Source organism: Pan paniscus, chromosome 2, assembly GCF_029289425.2.
Source record: "Pan paniscus chromosome 2, NHGRI_mPanPan1-v2.0_pri, whole genome shotgun sequence".
NCBI lineage: Eukaryota > Metazoa > Chordata > Mammalia > Primates > Hominidae > Pan > Pan paniscus.
This window is the reverse complement of record NC_085926.1, coordinates 69,340,583-69,363,562: the sequence shown is the minus strand read 5'-3', so window position 1 is coordinate 69,363,562 and position 22,980 is coordinate 69,340,583. Positions and strand designations below refer to the sequence as shown.

Here is a 22,980-nt window from a genome sequence, read left to right as displayed (position 1 = left end):
GAGCTTATGATTGCATTACAGACTATTAATTGAAAAGAACGTTTCAGGCCTCACGACTCCAGGATTCTTCATCACTTCAAAAGAGAGTTTTCAGGTTTGCTCCTAAATTCCTTTCTAGAAACAAATTTTCCCCTGATTTCACCTTCCCATTTCATTTATGCATTAATTCCTACCCATCTCTCTCACGATCTAGACTGGGGTTGGCCATGGCCTGTTTTGTAAATAAAGTTTTATTGGCACGCAGCGGTGCCATTTGAGTATGCATTGTCTCGGCTGCTTTCCCACTGCAACAGCAGAGTTAAGTAGCTACAATTGAGACTGTGTTTTTAAAAAGTGTGCTGACCCGGATGACCTAGGTCAGTAAACGCCACAGACGCTTTTCCGTGACCCCCTAACTCCTTTTTCCCCCACAGGGCCAGGAATAAAAACCTCAGCTAGCCCTGGCTCCACAAGGAAAAAAAAAATCAAATGCCTAATATTTGGAAAGGAAAAACACAATACAACCCTCATTTCCCTCTCAGTGAAAGAAATGGGTGACACTTCTGCAGCGGCGTCTGGGCCTATGGCAGACATTGCTGATCAATCATAGCACTCTTTCCCACTGGGCCTTAGAATCCTTCTCGAAGCAATGCCCAGGCAGCCACTGCCAATCAACTGGACTTGGCATTCAAGTGGAAAACTACTTTCCATCCCTGGCCCAGTGGACACCATCAGATCAGAAAATCACAAAGCCAAAAATCCTGTTTAATAAGTAACCCCTGAACATCGTTTGGGTTGCCATGTCAGACATTGCACCTCTTATTAAGTCCGGAGTTGAAACTTAATTCACTGTTTCTGTTTCTTAGATTAAGCACCAGATAAAGTAGTTGTCTTGAGGTTAGGGACCGTGTTGTATGAAAAATGCCTCCCTTTAAATAGTAGAGTGATTACACTGTGCAATGCTGACACCGTGAGAGATATCCAGGAACTATGCCCCATTGAGAATATTCCTAAGTCCCATCTAACGCTCGCCTTTACTAAGTGGCTTCATAGGTGGAATCACTTACATTACATTATTTCTTTCTCCTGCTAATCCTTACTGTCTTTTATACCCAAGCACCTGTTGAATTTACATTCAGTAAAAGATGTATATAGTATTGCCAGGGGCTGGAGTGGGAACATCTATATTACCACTTTCTTCCTTAAACCATGCCACCCTCACCCCATGTTCTAGTTTATGCTAATTTCAGGAAGATTCCAAAAGACACTCTTCAAACACTGGTGCAAATACTTGCTTAAAAACCTGACATTAGGCTGGGTGTGGTGGCTCACATCTGTAATCTCAGCACTTCAGAGGCCAAGGCAGATCCCTTGAAGTCAGGAGTTTGAGACCAACCTGGGCAACACAACAAGACCCCTGTCTCTACAAAAAAAAAAAAAAAAAATTAAAATTAAAAATTAACTGGATGTGGTGGTACACACCTGTAGTCCCAGCTACTTAGGAGGCTGAGGCAGGAGGAGTGCTTAAGCCAGAAGTTCAAGGTTATGGTGAGCTGTGTTTGAGCCACTGCACTCCAGCCTGAGACACAGAGAGAGACAGTGCCTCTAAAAAAAAAAAAAAAACAAAGCAAAACCTAACATTAATGACATTTGGTAAGACTTGGCTAAACATAGTCATTATTGACAGCTATAGAGACCTGCCCCTAAGGACATGTTTGCTGCCACAAGACTGACTGAACCGGCTTCCTTTGAGGAGGAGATGATAGCAAAGTTGCAAACGAGGAGGCAGCGTCACTTAGCAGTTTCTCACTTGTTTCCCCAGAAGTTGGAGAGGAGAACAGAAAGGAAAGTGAATATTTTACAATGGAAATGTGGCAAGGCTATTTAAAGGGTCAGTTGGTGGGGAGGATGCTCCTTCTTACTTGCTAAGGACCAGCTGAGCCTGTGGGAATGACAGCTATTAACTGGGAGGAGCCAGATGCACTGGGAAAGTCTCGTTAGAGCCTTGCACAGTTGGCGTCTTGACAGCAAAGTTGTGAGCTGTGAGTATCGGCTGGGATCCAGCATGAGGTTTTCAAAGAGCCATTGTTCATTAAATGTGGTACTCTAGAAGTTGGACCCTGAGAGTGTGAGGGTGCCTCTGGCCATTTAAAAGCATTAAGCCAATCTTGGCAAAAGGTTTTAGCTGTTGGCACCTCATGTGTTTTTGTGTTGGATTTATGGAAAAGGGAATAAGAAGTGCAAGGGTGAGTGCCTTTTTAATAAAGTTTTAAGCTTTCAGATTCATGGGACCCCAATAAAATTAATAATGTGGTGTTATTGATATTCTTCGGGTGAAAAACAAAGCAATGCATCCCTTTGCTTTGGAACAGATGAAAGAATTTAATGATTATTATACCCAAGGTGCCACATAACCAAGTCATTGAAAATGCAAAATATTATTTGAAATGACATTAATAAAAAGTTTGATACTATTAATATGGTGCCTATCCTGCAGTACTGTTTCACTGCAAGGGACCAAGTTAAATTTAAATTTCAGTTGGAACTAGGAGGCTTTTTCTGCAGACCAGAAAGCAGGTCATCATGGATCATTTAATTTCTGACACCAAAGAGGGTAGGACTGGGAAACATGGTATCAGAGTGAGCCAGATGTTGTGGTGTATCGCAGAACTAGAATGTCACGGCTTAGCAATGGTTCCTCCCTTTGCTTGGATATGTTTGCCTCAAAGGTAAGAGCCCTTGTAGAGAACATCGGCTGCTTCTGCTGCCCAACATCCTTCTACCCGCTTCTTCTGGTAACAGGAACACCTTTTTATTGGGGAAAATGTTCTTTTTACACATCTGACCAAGTTGCCCTGCACAGGGCTGCCAGTCATGGTACCCACCCTCCCAGACCACAGGATGGCTCCTGCTTCTGGCTAAGCCAGTCACTATACAAACCGCTATGTCCTCCACCCTGGCCACAATGGTTATGATAGTCAATCAGCATCTTTGCCCATGATTTAACCTACAGGAGCTAGCAGCGAAGAGCTCTCTTTCCTCTCTGATTGTGAATCTGTAAGGACATACACTTGGAGGTGCCTTTGGTTGTGGTTTTATACCCTTTTGTGATAGCACACTGAACAGAATGAATGACACGTGTAAAGGAACACACCAGAGAAAATGAATGAACTGTGTAAAAGAAGCAATGGCAAGAGCAAGGAGAAAGAAAACATTCTTGGCATCTACAAGGTCTGTTTGACCCTGCCTATTCCCTAGTTTGTCATATGAGCCAGTAAATTCCAGGTTGCTTAAATTAGTTATAATTATGTTTCCATCATTCGCGAGCAAAGAGCTCTGATGAAGACTTTATAGCCCCTGTATAGTTGGCACCTCACATTTCTCTTCTAGGCTTTTGGACCAAGTTTTTAATCTCTTTCATTCCTGCCTGTGATTTGCAAGCACTGTGATAAGCCCTGAGGACACGGTTGTGAGGAAGACAATCAGGATCCCTGCCCTCCTGGTAGCCATACCTGAGTATAACAAGATCTCTTGCATCCTCTTTCCATTCTGGTGGAGTCTGGGGTTCTGAACCATCTGACTGTCACCCTTCTCAGTGTCTTCTTGATTGGTGTCCTCATTCCAAGCTGCTCACATGAACTTGCTTTCTGTTTGTCTTGACCTACTTCATTTATGCTCAACTCCACCCAGTACCAAGCACGAAACTCACAGTTCTGCCTGGATTATTGACCTCTGGATACTTCAGTGTCTGAACCTAACCCGTCAACTCCCTTAACCTAAGTTTCAGCTTTACCATAATAGAAGTAATAATAATAATGTAAAATAGAGGTCATAATAATATTTTATTTCATAGGTCATTGTGAAAATTAAATGATTAATGGCTGTTTCATGAAAACAAATCAACAAAAAGTAGCTGAAGTTATTATTTGATGCTTCTAACTCTAATAATCACATCTCAAAGCCAGAGTTACATTTTCTATCCTTAATATTCAAGAAAGTAATACTATGAAAGAATCCTCTGGATCAGAAAGCCTGTGCATTTATTTAATTTTATTTTTTCTGAATTCTGTTTTTGGAGAGAAATCTTATGGGCAAAAATACACTCACACTGTATTTTCTATTTGCAATTTTCTTCAAGAAAATCCAAAAGAAAACATTCTTAGGAGACCAGGCACATTGGTTCAGGCCTGTAATCTCAGTGCTTTGGGAGGCTGAGACAAGAGGATCACTTGAAGCCAAGAGCTCAAGGCCAACCTGGGCAATATAGCGAGACCTGTTTCTACAAAAACATTTTTTTAAACAGCCAGGTGTGGTGTTGGATGCCTATAGTCCTAGCTACTTGAGAGGCTGAGGCAGGAAGATCGCTTGAGCCCAGGAGTTCAAGGCTGTGAGCATAATTGTGCCACTGCACTCCAGAGCCCGGGTGACAGAGAGACCCTGTCTCAAAATTAACAAAATAATATTTTAGGGATAGACATGTCTCTGATTCTGGTTAGAATAAACTGTGCAAAGAGATACCTGTGTGTGTGTGTGTGTTGAGGTGGGGGGAGTGGGGTACGCATGCGTGCTTATGCACACTTTTGGAATAGAGATAGAGAATGCTGTACTATACTTCATAAGTGGAGTATACTTGAACTTGTAAGGTTCAAATGTCCATATGCCTCTTTTATTTTCAAGCTGATTGCGTTAGGTGTATATTTAAGCTTTCTATACTTCCAAAACCTGTCCTGCCTGCTTCTCCTCTCTGTGAAGTTTTCTATGACTGTTTGAATAGTGCTGACATTTCATAGTCTCAGGGTTTAGTAGCACCGGCAGGAATGGGGTTAGCTTCCCCACTCATTTCAGGGGGAAGGGTTCCTTCCTTCCTTACTGAGATTTCCCTGTCACTGAGCCCTGTTGTTTTGCTAGCAGAGGTCCTCTGTTACAATGCTATGTTACATGGCATTCCTTGTATCTAGCATTAATTGAATCCTTTGGTTAATGAAAATAACTGCCCAGTTGAGCCAGTTTTAAAATGGGGACAGTGAGAATACTTCTGAGTTGTTGAGAACATTAACATGGCTTGGTGGGTGTGAAACCCCATAAGTCAATGCCTGCACATAGCTTCTTTTCTAAGGAATATCAGGAAAGAATGATTTTTTTTCTTTTCTGAGGAATATTTGGGTGTTCATTAGAGGCCCCTGAACCCTTGCTAAGTTTCAAAGCACCTCTGTGATCCAGGCAGTTCTTACAAATGAAGTGGAGGGGATCTGATTTAGCCTTTCTGTTTTATTTGTGTGGACACAGACCCAGTATCTTCAGGGTCCTCCAAACATCTAGCTACTGCTGGCATATCCTCCTGGATGTTCCAGATGTAAAATGTTGTTTCTCTTCTCTGCCGTATTCTGTATTTGAATGATTAATACCATAATACAGAAATTCCAGGGCTATGCTTCCTTTAAACAAAATAATCTTCTGGAGTCTTTTTCAATCACTCTCCATCCAGTGATTTTCATAGGTATATCTCATTGATTCCTGATTCTTTTTGATTTACTGTCTGTCATGTGCAATCTGACTAATGTATTGAGGTCAATTATTGCACTGTCTCCTGACGCCAATAATTCTCACCTACCCTCATGTCATACTGTCTATAATCTGGGTTGCTTATTTAGCTATTTGGTATCCAGGAGATCTAGAGGCAATGGGAAATTCATTTTGTACATCTTATGTTTGATATTTGGTTCAATTCAGCCCTACATATATGAATTACGCACCTCCTATATCTGAGATACTGTGTTAGGTTTTGGGATACAAAGATAAACGAAACATCCTCCCCTTCTCAAAGCTTTCAGTCCAGTGTAAAGTATATCATTAAAGATCTCCTAAAGTAAGAGAGAACCCACACATTAATTGGGTTAATAAGGTAATAAGGAAAGATATTATTTCATATGTCATAAGGAAATCTATTATGTTAAGATATCCTGAGGTAGGGCAGCTCACACACAATACTTGAAGGCTCCAATTTCTCATCTTGGTACTTGCCTTGTTTAAAAATCAGCTCTCTGTATTGGCTTCATCCTCATTGTGGCAACAAGATGGCTCAACCAGAGTTAAGCTAGGTTTCCCAGAAGCCTCCTCAGTAGATATCCCCTTTGGTCTTAATGGGCAAAACTGATCACATGCCCTTTCCTAAACCAATCACTTGGCTGGGAGGATGGGATTACCATACCTGCCCTAGGCCTGTCCTTTTGAGTAGAACGGATATTGGATAATCACCCATGACTGCAACAGTTGGGCAGACATGAGAAATAGGAAATTCACTGCAGTTGTGTTATTAACATATGCTGAGACAGGAGGCTGTATAAGATCCCACAAGAATTGCCTACGCACAGGCTACTGCATTTAATCATTTATTATGAAAAACATTTTATTTTTACTAAACTAAAAGTTTTTCTGAAGTCTGTATAGATTACAGTGGTTGTATCTCCTCTTGTTGACCACTGTGCTTCTTACACTGAGATGTTTGTGCTCTCGGCCAGGCACGGTGGCTAATGCTTTGTAGTCTCAGCACTTTGGGAGGCCGAGGCAGGCAGATCGCTTGAGTCCAGGAGTTTGAGACCAGCTTGGGCAACAAGGCAAAACCCCATATCTACAAAAAATATAAAAATTTTGGGGTGTGGTGGTGCACACGTGTAGTCCCAGCTAATCAGGCGGCTGAGGTTGGAGAATCACTTGAGCCCCGGAGGTCAAAGCTGTAGTGAGCAGTGATGGCACCACTGCACTTCAGCCCGGGTGGCAGAGTGAGACCCTGACTCAGAAAAGAAAGAGAGGAAGAAAGATACACTCTTCTCCTGAGAGATGTCCTGAGAGATTATAGGAAACCCAAAATAAACATTGCACATCTTCCTGGAACAACAGTTTCACTTATTGAATTTTTAGAAAGAAAACCAAAGATATATTATGAAGAAGAATAAAAAAATCTTCAGGAATCTTTAAGATAAAATAGGTAAATTCAATTTCTGATTGCTAAAATTGCTTTGGGACAACCCCCTAGCCCCTGATATCCCTCCTCTGTCCCATGTAGTTTACTTGGATGGAATAGTTGAAGAGGGTCTTCCTCCGTATATTTCCATTGCTATGGAAGGAAATTAATTTGGATGTTCTACTTTCATCACAACCATATTTCAGTGATTGTGCATTTTAAAAATTCTTCTTCAGCCTGAACATAATCTATTGTTTATGTAACTGTGCTTTATGATGTAAACATAATGTTTGCATTTTATATATTTCTATGCTGCGTATCTTAAATTATTTATTTTAATTATTTATCTTCTCTAAAACCATATAGTAGTGTGTATGGAAAAGGGCATTCAAAATGGAAGTAAAGAATGCCGGTAACCATTGACATTCTCTGTACTCCTGTAGTTAATCAGTTAACAGACTTAAGTATTCTATTTTAGAAATACAAACAGGGAACAAATCCACAAGGCAAATAAGTTCACATCATCTTATCCTGCTCTTCGCATAACTCAGTGTAATAGAAGCAGAGCTAGTTTCTGAATGCCCAAAGCACTCTTGAAAGGGGCTTTAGAGAACTAAGCCACTTAGGAGGACCAAATATGTCTCAGATAATCCTTGATCCTACTGTCAAGATTTATTTGAATCAGGGCAAATTAAGAGTAAGGTAAGTCATTAAGAGTAAGGTAGGTCACATCCAGAGACCTTGCCCACCACCTTCTTTCTCAGCATACAGAAATATCTCACACTAAAGCCTTCTTGGATTGCCTTCCTGGGTCTCAACCATTGCACCCCCGTGGTGTTTGTCTTGTTTGTTTTTTCATCCAGTAGTTAGTTTTAACCCAGTACCAGCCTCAGTTTCCTCCAGGCTTCTTCATTGGAAAATGCTTCTAGACCTAAGGAGTAGTTTCTAAGCCTTATTATTCTTGGCTGTCAATCAATTCTAAATTTTCTCCTAAATGGTACGCTTTTTTTTTTCTTAAGAGACAGGGTCTCACTCTGTTGCCCAGGCTAGAGTGCAGTGGAGTGATCATAGCTCATAGCTCACCGCATCTTCAAACCCGTGGATTCAAACCCAGCTTCTCAAGTAGCTAGGACTATAGTCATGAGCCACCATGCCCAACTAATTTTTTTTTGGGGGGTGAAGACAGAATCTCACTATGTTGCCCATGCTGGTCTCAAACTCCTGGCCTCAAGTGATCCTCCTGTGTCAGACTCCCAATGTGCTGGGATTACAGGCATGAGCCACCATGCCCAGCCTCAATTTTTTTTAAACAAGGAAAGACTTTCCTTTTGTAGGGTCACTCATAGCTTTTACATTTCCATCTGCTCAATTAACAGGTTTATTGAGTACCTAATATGAGCCAGGTATTGTATTGGGTTGGGGCAAAAGTAATTAACAACTGAGCTCATTACTTTCAGTGGCAAAAACTGCAATTACTTTTGTACCAACCTAATACTAAGCAATGAAAATATAAGGGTCACAAGACAGGCATGGTCCCTGCACCCATGGAGCTTATGGTCTGGTGTCAAAATCAAGCCTTAGCAGGTAATTTTAAATATGGTGGATGTAATGAGAAGGGAAGTTTCAGCGGCAGTGATGGGGCACTCACCTGCTTTGAGGGATCAACATTAAAGCTAAGGCTTGAAAGATAAATGGGAGTTCACTGGATTCAATCTCAGGATGGAGAAGAGTGTTGAGGACTTAAAGAGCCACAAATATAAAGAGCCTGAGGGAAAAGCATTAGAACCCAAAAGAAGACCAGTATGGCCCTCTGTAATGAGGCAAAACATAAAACAGGAACACAGACAAAAGTTATGCAGAGTGACAGAGCAATCCTTACAATCAGATCTCATAATGTGACTTGTTTACTATTTAACCATCATTTTCTCTGAACAAGTCAAGACTTCACCGCAGATAGAATGAATATAGAGATGTTGGGATACAAATTGAGACAGGGGCCTAGGATTGCCTGTTGAAGCAGTTCTTCTTCTGAAGGACATAAGAGTGAATGAAATGGAAGGGCTGGGTTTCACCTGGGGACACCCATTCTCAGGTTTCTCAGCAGATTAAAATCCTAAAGCTTTCTGCAGTAGAAACTGGACCACAAACAAGCTTCCACACTCTTCTAAGCTGTGGGGAGCGCCATGAACGAAGTACCAAATAGGAACCCCCTTGACAATGGATACAACCAATTTCATTTGCTGTATAAACAATTCATGTGGATTGAGGACAGCTTGGGTGGAAAAAAATCAATAATTATTGCATTTGGGCTTCTTCCCTTAAGATTTATTTGTTCCAAGTATTTTTTTTCTTTCTTTAAATCCAATTTTACCATGGTGCCTTGAATGACTTCTGTAGAAATACTAGAATTCTGATTATACTGCATTGCCTTTTGCTGTCTTGGTATTGTCATTTCTTTACTCTTTTAAAATAGCTTTTATATATATGTTACAGTATGCAGTATATGTTTGGATATCATAGACTATGTCAGGATGGATACACAAGAAACTAGGAAGTTTGTATCTTTGGGCAGGGGAAAAGGGCAGAATGGCCACTTGGTTGCATAACGCTTTCCTGGGGGGTTAAGATGAAAAGGACTCTTTTTCTCAAAGCCATGAGTTATGGCTTATCCAGCAGAGCCCTGGCTAGATTACAGCCCCCACTCTCTGCCTTAGCCAGGTGCCTTGTGCAACTGGCATCTTGAACAATCTTACATGGCAGCCGTGGAAATGAGGAGCTGGGGAACAAGGATGTGAGGGAGGCTTACATTTCATTGCTGAATAAGCTTTTGTATGATTGCGTGTGCATTTCCAATTAGAAATCAAAAAGTAGTATGTGCAAAATTATAGCTAGATAAGAGCAATGCATTCTGGTGTTCTATAGCACTGTAGGATGACTGTAATTAACAATAATGTATAGTTTCAATCATCTAAAAGGAGGATATTGAATATTCCCAGCACAAAGAAACAATAAATGTTTTACGTGATGGATATGCTAATCACCCTCATCTGATCACTACACATTATGGGAAACATCACTATGTATCCCATAAATATGTAATTATTATGTGTCAATTAAAAGATAAAACAAAAGAATAAAGAAGTAGTATGTGCTAATACAGAAAAACAGAAAGAAAAACCTCCTCCACCACAATAAATTAAAACCATCCAATGATCAGAACTCAGAAATCAGTACTGTCAATAATTTAGTATGTTTTCCTCTAGGTTTTTTCCCTTACATGCATGCACTCAGTTTTATAACTGAGCTCATGTACAGTATTTTTTTCTGCTCTGATTTTTACCTTGTTTTATATAATAGGATTTTTTTCCAAATCAAGAGAAATTTGAACACCTTCTTTCTGAAGATATAAGTATTACACACTCATTGTGGAATATTCAGCAAATACAGGTACAAGTTAAGATGTTTTCTGTGGTTTTACCTCTCTTTTTTTGGTAACAGCTTTATTGGGATATAATTCACATGCCATACAGTTCACCTATGTAAAATGTACAACTCAATGGATTTCTGTGTATTTACAGAGTGGTGCAACCATTACTATAATCTAATTTTAGAACATTTTCATTGTCCCAAAAAAACCCCTGTACTAATTAGCAGTCATTCCCCATTTCTCCCTAATTCCCTCAGCCCTAGGCAACTACTAATCTAATTTCTATCTATATAGATTTGCCTAATCTAGACATTTCATATAAATGGGATCAATATTACATGTGGTCCTTTATGATTGGCTTCTTTCACTTAACAGTGTTTTTGAGATTCATCCATGTCTTGGCATAGATTTCATTTCTTTTTTTAAAGTTATCTATTTTTTATCAATTGCTTATTTCATTATTAATCGATTGATTTTTATTCACATACCATAAAATTCACCCTTTTAAAGTGTGCAATTCATTGGTTTTTAGTATAATCACAAAGTTGCACAACTATCCCCATTATCTAATTTCAGATAGTTTCATCATCTCAGAAAGAAATTTCATACCCATTAATAGTCATTCCCTATTCACGACACCTCACGCCCCAATTCCCTGGCAACCACCAACTTATTTTCTGTCTCTATGGATATGTGGCCTTTTTGTTTGGCTTCTTTTACTTAACATAATGTTTTCAGTATTCATCCATGTTGTAGTATGTACCAGTATTTCATTCCTTTTTATGGCTGAGTAGTATTCCGTCATATACGTATACTACATTTTGTATATCCACTCATCAAGTGATGGACACTTGAGTTGTTTCTACTTTTTAGCTATTATGAAGAATGCTTCTGTGAACATTCATGTCCAAATTTGTGTGTGTGAACATACGTTTTCAATTCCCTTGAGTATATACCTCACTCCTTTTTATTGCTAACATTCCATTATATGGATATATCACATTTTTAAAATCTGTTTATCAGCTGATAAACGTATGGGTAATTCCCACCCTTTGGCTATTATGAATAATGCTACCGTGAACATTTGTGTACAGGTTTTTTAAAATGCCTGTTTTCACTTTTGTGGGGCACATACTTAGGAATGGAATTGCTGGATCATATGGTAATTCTATTTTTAACTTTTTGAGGAACTCCAGTCTTTTCCACATTTTACATTCCCACTAGTAATGTATGAAGATGGCAATTCTTCCACATTTTTGCCAACATTTGTTATTATTCATCTTTCTAATTATAGCCATTCTAATGGATGTGAAGTAGTATATCATTGTGGTTTTGATTTGCATTTCTTCAATGACTAATTAATAATGTTCAGCATCTTTTCATGTGCTGACAAAATTCTTGTGATGTTTCTTCTCTTCAAAGAGGGATATGTTTTCTATAACTCTTTTTTTTTTTTATGAGACAGAGTCTCACTCTGTCACCCAGGCTAAAGTGCAGTGATGCCATCACAGCTCACTGCAGCCTCCTGCTCTTGGGTTCAAATGATTGTCCTGCCTCACCCTGCCAAGTAGTTGGGATTACAGGTGTGTGCCACTATGCCTGGCTAAATTTTGGATTTTTAGTGGAGAAGGGGTTTCACCATGTTGGCTAGGCTGGTCTAGAACTTGACCTCAAGCGATCCACCCACCTCGGCCTCCCAGAGTGCTGGGATTACAGGCATGAGCCACCACACCCAGCCCCTGTTTTCTGTAACTCTTTGGAAAGCTTCACTTTATATCTTGTTGCCAGAGTTGGGTGTTGTGCCTTCCCTTAGATCAATAGTTCATATCAGCAACATAGAAAAAGGACACCGGCAAAATAAGATTATTTGAAAAAGAGGGGAATAGGTGGTGGACAGACAACCAACATTTTCTGCCAAAATATATAAACATACAAAGAATAAACCAAAATTATCTATAAACCCACAAGACTGAGATAATGGAACTGTTTTAGGGTGAGGAAGTCTACCTTAAATTTCTCTGATGCTAGTCCCTTCAGAAGTAAAACCCCTCTTTTCTTTCTCTGTTATTGACTCAAGACCAAATCATGCAGTTCTTCTCTTCTTTCCTGTCAAATACTGCTTAAAGCTCCCTGAACTCTTAGTCTGAGGAATACATAACTATTTTCTCCACTGTATAAAATAGCCAGAGGTTTCAAGGCTTGTAGCATGCTGCTTCCTGCTGCTTGCTCTTCTTGTATACAGTTCATTTTGTAGTTGAGAACAGTATGTTCCTATCCTAAAAAGTTAATTTTTGGATAGCAAGATACAAGAAATACTTTCATGTCCCTTTTTTGGGATGCTAGACTTTTCCTTTCTTTTCTTTTGCTCTTACTGCTAAGGGCCAAATAGTTGAAATTCCTAGCCATAATCCTACCAAATTATTCTGTATTTTTAGCAATAATGGGAAAATAGTTTATTTTTATAACCTACTGCTCATATTTGTTTGATGGTCAGAGTATACCCGGCCTTGAGATATTTTAATACTTTGCAAGCCACTGATATTGGTAATTTCTGTTTCTCAGTGTACTGCAGTTCAGTACTATGTACACCTAGGTAGTATGGTTGATCTTTGGAGAATAAAGATTTTGCATGTATCTTTTTGTTTTTCTTCTACCATTTATTGTATAGGAGGGAAGAGCCATTGGATTTCAAGTAACTGCTCTTTTATCTACCATAAAAAAAATAACTGTTCATTATAGATTCTTTTTTTCTCATCTTTTTATTCTTTTTTTAAAAAAATTTACTTTAAGTTCTGGGATATATATGCAGAAGGTACAAGTTTGTTAACATAGGTATACATGTGCCATGGCGGTTTGCTGCACCTATCAACCCGTCATCTAGGTTTTAAGCCCTGCATACATTAGGTATTTGTCCTAATGTTCTCCCTCCCCTTGCCCTCCACCCCCGACAAGCCCCGGTGTGTGATGTTCTCCTCCCTGTGTCCAGGTGTTCTCATTGTTCAACTACCACTTATGAGTGAGAACAGGCGGGTGTTTGGTTTTCTGTTTCTGTGTTAGTTTGCTGAGAATGATGGCTTCCAGCTTCATCCATGTCCTGTGAAGGACATGGACTCACTCTTTTTTATGACTGCATAGTATTCCATGGTGTTTATCTGCCACAATTTCTTTATCCAGTCTATCACTGATGGGCATTTGGGTTGATCCCAAATCTTTGCTATGTAAATCATACTGCAGTAAACATATGTGTGCATGTGTCTTTAAAGTAGAATGATTTATAATCCTTTGGGTATATACCCAGTAATGGGATTGCTGGGTCAAATGGTATTTCTGGTTCTAGATCCTTGAGGAATCGCCATGCGGTCTTCCACAATAGTTGAACTAATTTACACTCCCACCAACAGTATAAAAGTGTTCCTATTCCTCCACAGCATCACCAGCATCTGTTATTTCCTGACCTTTAGATCATTGTTTTATTCTTAATTAAATTGGGTAAACCCAAAGGGTGGACTTTTTGTCATGTTAAGTTCCTAGAGTAATAAAACATATCCTAGAACCATCCATGCCCGCTATGGACTGAAAGTTTTGTCCTCCCAAGATCCATATTTGAAACTATACACCAATGTGATGGTATTTGCTGGAGTTTTGGGGAGGTAATTAGGCTTGGATAAGGCCGTGGGGCTGGGGGTCCCCATGGTAGGATCAGTGCCTTTATAAGGGGCTGAAAAGACCAGAACTCTCTCTGTCTTGGGAGAAAACAGCCACCTCCAAACCAGGAAGAGGGCTGTTACCAGAAAACAAATTGACCAGCACCTTGATCTTGTACTTCCCAGTCTCCAGAGCTGTGAGAAATAAATTTCTGTTGTTTAGGCCACTCAGTCCTGTGGGACTTTTGTTATAGCATCCTGAACTGTCTAAGACAATACCTTATAAATTTTAGTCTGAGGCCCAAACCAAATTATAAAAACAAAAGAAATTCATTCTTTTGTCTCTTAAAGTAAAAGGACTGAAAAATTAGCAACTACACCATTTTAAAAATGCTGCCGTAAATGCTTTTCTTTAGCAAATCATCCTGCTTCTCTGTGCCTCAGTTTCTTTACCCATGAAATGGGGCCAAAATAACTTTCTCCTACTTGTTCTTGGGAAAATATATATTGTGAGAATCAACTGATGATATAAGCAAAGCTGCCTTTATTTATTTAGAAAAAATAATGGTGCTATATAGACCAATTTATGACTATTTTTTGTTGTCATTGTTGAAGTACATGTAGGTTAAGTAGACTTAATAAGTATAGAAAAAAAATGGTGCTATATAGACCAATTTTTAACTATTTTATTTTTGTCATTGTTGAAGTACATGTAGGTTAAGTATAAATAAAAGGTGACAAATTCTGGAGGTGGGAGGTCAGTCACAAGATTGATACCATTTCTCCCTTAAAGAAGGTGGCAAGCCCTTTCCCCCTGATCCACTGGGCTTCCTTGGAACCATCCTCCCATTTGGATGCTTTTACATCTAGACAGATAACTTCTAAAATTTGATCTGGCAGGAATTTCCAATGTCTGCTCGGTTGATAAACTAGTAAAAATGGGTACAACACAAAGTCTCACACCATGACGCTCTTTTTTTTTTTTTTTGTACTTCTTCAGACAATATAGATAGCATCCCTCCTCTTTTCTTTGAGCAAGGAGACTTTAATTTGATAAAATAACAGATGAGGGAAATGAGAAAGTTTTGCTTTGTTTACTTCCCCCTCCTACACCCCCCAGGAGTGAAATGAGTTTGATGAATCCAAAGAATAGACGCTGAATAGGTGCCTTAATGGTGGATATATTTAGCTACTATGATTTTTAGCCCTTTGTGATGCCAAAAAGCCATTCATAGTCATGAAGGCAGCTGCAGAGAGTTAAGCATCCTGCTGGTCAGCCTTGGACTATGAGAGGGACAATGGCTACTTCCTCCAATTCATGCTTCCACCACCTCTATGTGTTTCCTGCCATCTCCTCCTGCTTGAGGCCAACACTGAAGGATGCCCCTTAATCTCTCAGTCAAAGGGAAAGATGAAAGAAAGCAGGAGACCAGTCACCTAGCCTCTGGCTCGAGTGGCATTGAAACAGAACTTGTGTGGCTCGGGCCTCCTGCCTCCTTTTTGGAATGGGATGTAGAAGGACATGAGGCATTCAGACCCCCACCCCCTGAGTGAGGAGCCTGCCACTGCATAGTTGGGGAGCCCTCCCAGAGGCCACAAGAGAAGCTTGCTTTGAGGGTGGCACTTTTGCCCACCAACCTCTTACCCCATTCTGTGTGTGAAGGCCCCACGGTTCCCGAGGACTGAGGAACAGGAACACTCCTTCAGCTTAGTTATGTAGATATTCCCACAGCCCTGCCTCAAGCTCTTTCTTTGTACCCTAGAACTCTACAGCAGCCTCGCTGTTGGGCTTTTCTGGTTCCCCAACCGCCAAGCATCCCCCTTGCCCTTTTCCCTTATGTTCTACAAATATGGGATCCTTCTTGCCACAAGCATTGTCCTCAAGGCTCCCTGTGCCTTGGATTGCTATCATGTACCCCCATCATCACCTGATTCTCCCGTACTCAGCCTTCAGGTCTCTGCTGAAAGTCATGTGCTCAGGGAGGCATCCCTTAATCCCCCCATCCTCACTCACCTGTCTCTATTAGAACCCCTGTGGCAGTGCCTGCTCCTTTACATTTCTTGTTCAGATTCCTCTTCTGACTTCCCCACTGTCCTCTAGGACTTGCTTAGACAGAGATCGTCTCAGTCTTGTCAGTGTTCTGAGTGCTTAGTTCCCTGCCTGATGCATAGTGCGAACTCAATACGTAATTTTCTAATGAACAAGACTGTGTTTTGGGAATGGATGAACCACTTTCTGTATTCACCATTAAGACAAATAGTCATTTATTGGTCAGTTCAATAAACATTTATTGATTGCCTGCTATGTGCCAGCCACTGGGGAAACAAATATGAATAAGACCCTTTCCCAGCTTGCACCAGTGGTTTCTGAATGAGGGCAGCTACTACCCCACCTAGCAGCATTTAGAAATGTATGGAGGTGCTTTCTGTTGTGGTTGTCCTAATGACTGGGGCACTACTGCATTTATCAGGCAGAGCCCAAGGTCACTAAATGCCTTCCAGTGCATGGGATACTCCTGCACAAGGAGGAGCCATCCCAGCCAGCCTTGCTTCCACGTCACATCACAGTGTTTCCTCACATAGCTGACAGTCTAATAGAGAAAAGTGAGTTGAGAGGAGCAATATCCCATTGTGTGTACAGTCAGAGACTTTCATAACAGTGCATGGCCCAAAGGAGGCATCAGCATTCCACCTGGGTTTAGTGTGGGGGGAATTTTTTCTATAAACATGCCAAAGAAAGACTTCTTCTAGTACTATGGAGCCTCTGATTTAAATGAAATGATAATTCTGAGCAAACTATCACAAGGACAGAAAACCAAACAGCGCATGTTCTCACTCATAGGTGGGAATTGAACAGTGGGAACACTTGGACACAGGGTGGGGAACATCACACACCGGGGCCTGTCGTGGGGTGGGGGGAGGGGAGAGGGATAGCATTAGGAGATATACCTAATGTAAAGGACGAGTTAACGGGTGCAACACACCAACATGGCACATGTATACATATGTAACAAACCTGCACATTGTGCACATGTACCCTAGAACTTAAAAGTATAATAATAAAAAATAATAATAAAAATAAATAAATAATACATGAAATGAAACAAAAACTGAAGTACAAAAATATTAATAGTTTTTATGATAGTTATTCTCCCTTTGGATGATAAGTATCCAAAAATCATAAGTGAAAATCATAGGAAACGGCATTCCGGTTATTTCTCAAAAGACTTTGAGTTCATTATATTCGAAATTGTGACTGTGTAAAAAAAAACCTAACAAACAAAAAACCATTATACAGTGATTGCTTCATTTCTTTTGCCTTTTGGAAAGAAAATAACAAGAGGGAAGACTGTTTCTCCACAACTAGTCATGTGAGAGGAAGAACAGGGTGTAGCATTTATTTTATTTTATTTTTTATTTATTTTATTTTATTTTTTATTTATTTTTGAGACAGAATCTCGCTCTGTTGCCCAGGCTGGAGTGCAGTGGTGTGATCTCAGCTCATTGCAACCTCCACCTTCCAGGTTCAAGCGGTCCTTCCGCCTCAGCCTCCTAAGCAGCTGAGACTACAGGTGCACACCACTACTCCCGGCTAATTTTTGTTACTTTTAGTAGAGATTGGTTTTGTCATGTTGGCCAGGTTGTTCTCAAACTCCTGACCTCAAGTAATCTGCCAGCCTTGGCCTCCCAAAGTGCTGGGATTACAGGCATGAGCCACCGTGCCTGGCCAGGGTGTAGCATTTAATTAGACCAGGGTTCACTGACCTCTGCACCAGGGACATTTTGGGCAGGAGAGTCCTTTGCTGTGGGGGCTCTCCAGTGCATTATGTAATGTTTAGCAGCATCCCTGGCCTCTACCTGCTAGACGCCAGTAGCATCTTCCAGTTGCGACAACCAAAAATGTCTTCTGACATTGCCACATGTCTCGGCATGGGAGGGAGGTATAAAATTGCCCCCGGTTGAGAACCATTGCACTAGACCTTGTTTTCATTCACCTCAAGCCCTATGTTGGACGTCCATGATCTGTCAGTTTACCCACACTAGTTTTTCAGGTGTGTAGAGAGTACAGCTGAAAAATGACCACAGACATTAGGTGGACTCTGTGTTTTTGCCAGGCAGAGGGGACCACTGGAAGCTGCCATTTCACTAACTTGCTCTTTCTTCCTAGAGACAGGGGTTGGAATTTGTCCTATCTTCTTGGCATTCATGCTCTTCTTCCTGCCAGTTCCTCAAAGGAGAACCTACAGGAGCCTCAGGCATAATGACAATTTCTCTTTTACGACAGCACAACTCCCAGGTGTATGAGTAATGCTGCCACCCGAAGCATCTTCTTAAGCCTCCAGAGAGAGCTGCAGGAAATTACAGTGTATTGCAGGGAACTCTGTGCTGAGAAGGAAAGAAAATCCTCTTCTTAAATTAAAAAAAAAAAAGAAAGAAAAAGCAAGACAATGTTGAAGCTAGCTTGATTTAGCTCCTTTTCCACAGAAAATTTTAGACTAGCTTCAAGGGTGTGTGTCTGGGATCTGGTTAGTCCCATGTGGCTAGTCCATTTTAAGGATGATGCCATACTTGGGTAGCACTTTTCTCCACTTCTGCACATCTGGGTTCAGTTGCCACCCACTGCAGTCCCTGGAGTGGAGGAAGTTGTATTTCCTTCCCTCTAAAATCACTCAGTCTTGACCTTCGAACTTCTTCTACAAAAGAGGAAAGCCATTTGGATAAGAAAAAAAGCATCAGTGTTTATGTCAGTAGAAATAAGATGTCTTCTGTCTTGCACCCAGCTTCTCTGAGTCCACAGGACAAGTTGCCTCTAGTGGGGAAGATCAAGCTCAAAAAGCTTTTTGGGAACTTGAAAGAGCAACAGAACTGCTCCCTGAAAACAAGTTGCCACAAACTTTCACCTTCAGCAAACAGAAAGTCATAGGAAAGCACATGTAGGTAACTAGTTGAAATTTAAAAACACATTTTATAATATGTACACAGGGACATAGAGGGTGGACTAAGAAGGCTTGGCACAGTGGCTCACGCCTGTAATCCCAGCACCTTGGGAGGCCGAGGGGGTAGGATCACGAGTTCAGGAGTTCGAGACCAGCTGGCCAACATGCTGAAACCCCATCTCTAGTAAAAATACAAAAATTAGCCTGGCGTGGTGTTGTGCACTTGTAATTCCAGCTACTCGGGAGGCTGAAGCAGGAGAATCACTTGAACCCGGGAGGCAGAGGTTGCAGTGAACTGAGATGGTGCCACTGCACTCCAGCCTGGGCGACAGAGGGAGACTACGTTTCAAAAAAAAAAAAAAGTGGACTAAGAGACAATGGAGACTGGGGAGGGTCAGAGGGTGGGAGGGGATGAAGGATGAGAAATAACTTAATAGGTACAATGTACACTATTCTTGTGATGGCTACACTCAAAGCCCAGACTTCGCCACTATGCAGTATATCCATATAACAACACTGCACTTATACTCACTAAATCTATCATTTTAAAAACCCACATTTTACTTATACTATTTTATCTGACTACAAAAAACTGAAACAATTCTTGATTCGGGGGGTGATGGTGATTAGTTTTCTTTGGATGCTTACCCTTTGCCAGACACCGTGCTAAAGACCTTATACAGAATATTTTACTTAATTTTCCCCAAACTTTTTGTAGTGAATACTGATAATACATTGTACACATGAGGACATTGAGACTTTGTTGACTTAAGGAGCTTATTTGGGGTCTCACGCGTCCTGAGGAGCGGAGATCTGAAGTTGGATGGGTCTCTTTTAGAAGATTTAGCTCCTAATCACCATAACTATCACTATTGTAGTTCTCTAATTTTAGCATGAGTCGGAATCCTCCAGAGGCCAACTGAAAGCTCTGATCGCTGATCTCACCCCCCAACAATTTCTGATTCCGGGGCTGCCTGAGAGCTTGCATCTCTAGCAAATTCCCAGGTGATGCTAAAGCTGCTGGCCCAGTGACCACACTTTGAGAGCCCCTATTATACTACATCCTATCTTCTAAAAAATTGCCCTGACTTTGGAAACCTTGAATGAAAATGATGGAATTTGAAAGTGACTGCTGACATTAGACCTACGCACAGATAGCTAACAGCCAGAGTGTTTCTAGAGCCTCTCTTCTGAGAGGATGGTGTCATGAGACAGAGGTAATTGACCCGTTGTAGGTTTTATTCTGGTATTCCCTTGGCTGCCTGACATTTCCGAGAACACAGTCGAACTGCATCGTTTAAAAAAAAAAAAAAGTACCACCACCATTTGCTCGTACTAATAGGGCATTTTTGAAGTTCAGTAGTTTTCCATTCAGCATGATGACATTTCTTTTTCAAGCTAAGTTCATTTTCTTTTGATTCAGTAAAATCTATTATATTCAGATTCATCGTTACCATCATCTTGAAAAAAAAAAACCATCAATACTAATACTGATGGCACATAGAGAAGACTTACTGTGAAGAAAGGTTTGCAAATCTTGGACCAAGTCTTGTGTCCTATTAACTAATTCAACAAAAACTCTTGGGCAATTTTATTAACGAAAGAATTCTCATTTAAAAGTTTTCTGATTACAGTCACTGAAAACAACAGGCACTTTGAGGACAGATTTTGTGTTCTTTGTCTTTTGACTGATTGAGTTTCACCTGAATTAAGATTATAAAAGCACATTTGATACCTGAAATCAAGCTGATTTACTTGTCGATAATCTGTTCTGGAGTCTTCTGGGCTAGTTCAGGAGAAAAGCTTTGGTGCCTTACCTTTCCTTTTGGTGCCACTTAATAGCATAGATAACAACCCAGGTGTGAAACAGCCAAGAAAATACAGACAATTGACCTACAGATGGATTCAGGAAAAAACTCCATCCTGAAATTTGCTACAGCACTTTTGCTATGAGAAATCTTCATACATTCTAAGGGAAAATGGAGGCTGGGCACAGTGGGTCATGCCTGTAATGCTAGCACTTTGGGAGGCTGAGGCTGGAAGATTGCTTGAGCCCAGGCATTTGAAACCAGCCTGGGCAACATAGTGAGACCCCATCTCTACAAAAAAAATAATGATAATAAACTTAGCACCTGTAGTCCCAGTGGCTGAGGTGGGAAGATGGATCACTTCATCCCAGGAGTTCAAGGCAGCTGTGAGCTATGATTGAGTCACTGCTCTCCAGCCTGGGCAACAGACCTTGTCTCAAAAATAAATAAAGGAAGACAGAGACTGGTGGTAGGCGAGACTCCTTGAGCTCCCTTTTCCAAATGTTTCCAACAATCAGTATCAATTCCCGAGGGACAACTTTAATAAATAAATAAATAAGATTAATTATCTAGTGACTTCATGAGTGGTGGGACAGTTTCCTTTGATTTTGAGGGCAGAATAAACTACCCATGCAGGTTGGTGCTTGCAGGTGAGGTTAGACATGTCCAGAGGCTGAATTTTCCAGAACTAAACCGCCGATTCTCTTATGGGCTTCTGTTTCCCAGCAGTAGTAAAGGCAAGCTATTTACAAGGGACCAAGAACTCTGTTTTTCTCCCTGATTGCTGCATTGGTATTAGCAGCATCTTGGTGTGAGGAAACCTGCCTTCCTGCTGGCAACCACAGGAGGCTGTCATTTTCTCTGAGACCCTCAAGTTAGGAGCAAAGGCAGGTTCTAGGGCCGCCTGTTGCTTTGAGATTGTTGCCTTCATCTCCTGCTTCCAGCAGAACCAAGGAAACATTCGTGGCTATTCCCCCATGAGTAGGGTCCAAAGGGATGCCTTGGAGATTTTTTTTTCTCTCTCTCTCTTCTGCATCTGTGGCTGCCCAGAGGTGTTTATCAGTGTGAACAGAGCAAGATGAGTAAGGTGTTCCCCGAGGCAGATTAGGAGACTACTCGTCCGGTGTGGGGTGTGTGTGTCTGTGTGTGTGTGTGTTCGCGCGCGCGCAAGACGTGGAAGCCAAGTGTGCTGAAATGCAGCTCCCCTCTCTGCCTGCAAAGAGTTGCTTCGCTTCCGTCCCTGCCCCGCGCCCTGGGGAAGCGCCAGGGGGAGTCCTCGCCGGCCAGGGTTTCCCGTGCCCCGGGAGCATCGACGGCCAGCTTGGTGGAGCTTAGCACAGCTTGCTCGGCGCTGCGAGCGGGCGGGGGTGGACACTGGGCTTCTGTGTGCCAGTCGCAGCCGTTGGCTGGCGGGCACCCAATCCCAGGGCATGCCGCCGGAGCCTGGCCAGGACGCACGGTGAAAGACGAGTTTGGTGGCAGGCTTGACCCCCCGGCTGCCAGCAGAAGCCGGCGTCGGGAGCCCAGGCGGGCAGGCCGCTGGGGTCGGGGCTGCACCTACGAGAGCCGGGACGCCCGGGTTCAGAGCGAAGGAGGAGGCATGGCTTCGGTGTTCATGTGTGGCGTGGAGGACCTGCTGTTCAGCGGCAGCCGCTTCGTATGGAACTTGACCGTGTCCACGCTGCGGAGATGGTACACGGAGAGGCTGCGGGCTTGCCACCAGGTGCTGCGGACGTGGTGCGGGCTGCAGGACGTGTACCAGGTGAGCCGGAGCGCGCGGCACCCGAGGGCCCCAGCAGGATGCCGGGCACTCGTGGGAAGCAGGCTCCACCTGTATGATTTTATTCCCCCCAGCTCTTCTTAAACTCCTAGCAGACTGCTTGGCCCTTGGGTCAAACGCTCAGCAGCTCTAGGTAATTATTGCTTGACAGAGCTTGTGAATTTTTCAAATCGGGCATGGGGGGCACTTGCGAGATAGTCCCAGCGTTTGCAGACATCTGTTACAGAGCGATGGTGTACTGGAGGGCGCTTGACTAGGGAGGCTGTTGCTTTGCAACAGAGGGTCTTCAGAAAGCCACTTAGACATTCAAATGAGTCCTTCTTTTTAATTTCATTGGGGGTGGGAGTGGCTGCTTCTGAAGCAACGGTTTCACACCAATTTGCTGGCAGAGGGGGCCTTGGTGGATTTTCATCCTTCCTTTGGATTTTCAGTTTTCCATCAGGC

The 22,980-nt window shown here is 41.8% G+C and overlaps 1 protein-coding gene across 3 annotated transcripts in view; it reads left to right on the top strand.

Moving 5' to 3' along the window:
* The window catches only part of FRMD4B (FERM domain containing 4B), a 372,987-nt gene that overhangs the window by 134,034 nt on the left and 215,973 nt on the right, over positions 1–22,980 (top strand). Inside the window, exon 1 of one of the 3 annotated variants that reach the window (XM_003811580.5) lies at positions 21,999–22,518. The exons of the other annotated variants lie outside the window; for them this stretch is intronic. Coding sequence (XP_003811628.3) covers positions 22,357–22,518 — 162 coding nt within the window. The 5' untranslated portion in view covers positions 21,999–22,356. Of the gene's footprint in view, positions 1–21,998; positions 22,519–22,980 lie in introns of those variants that run through there. 3 annotated transcript variants of the gene reach the window in all.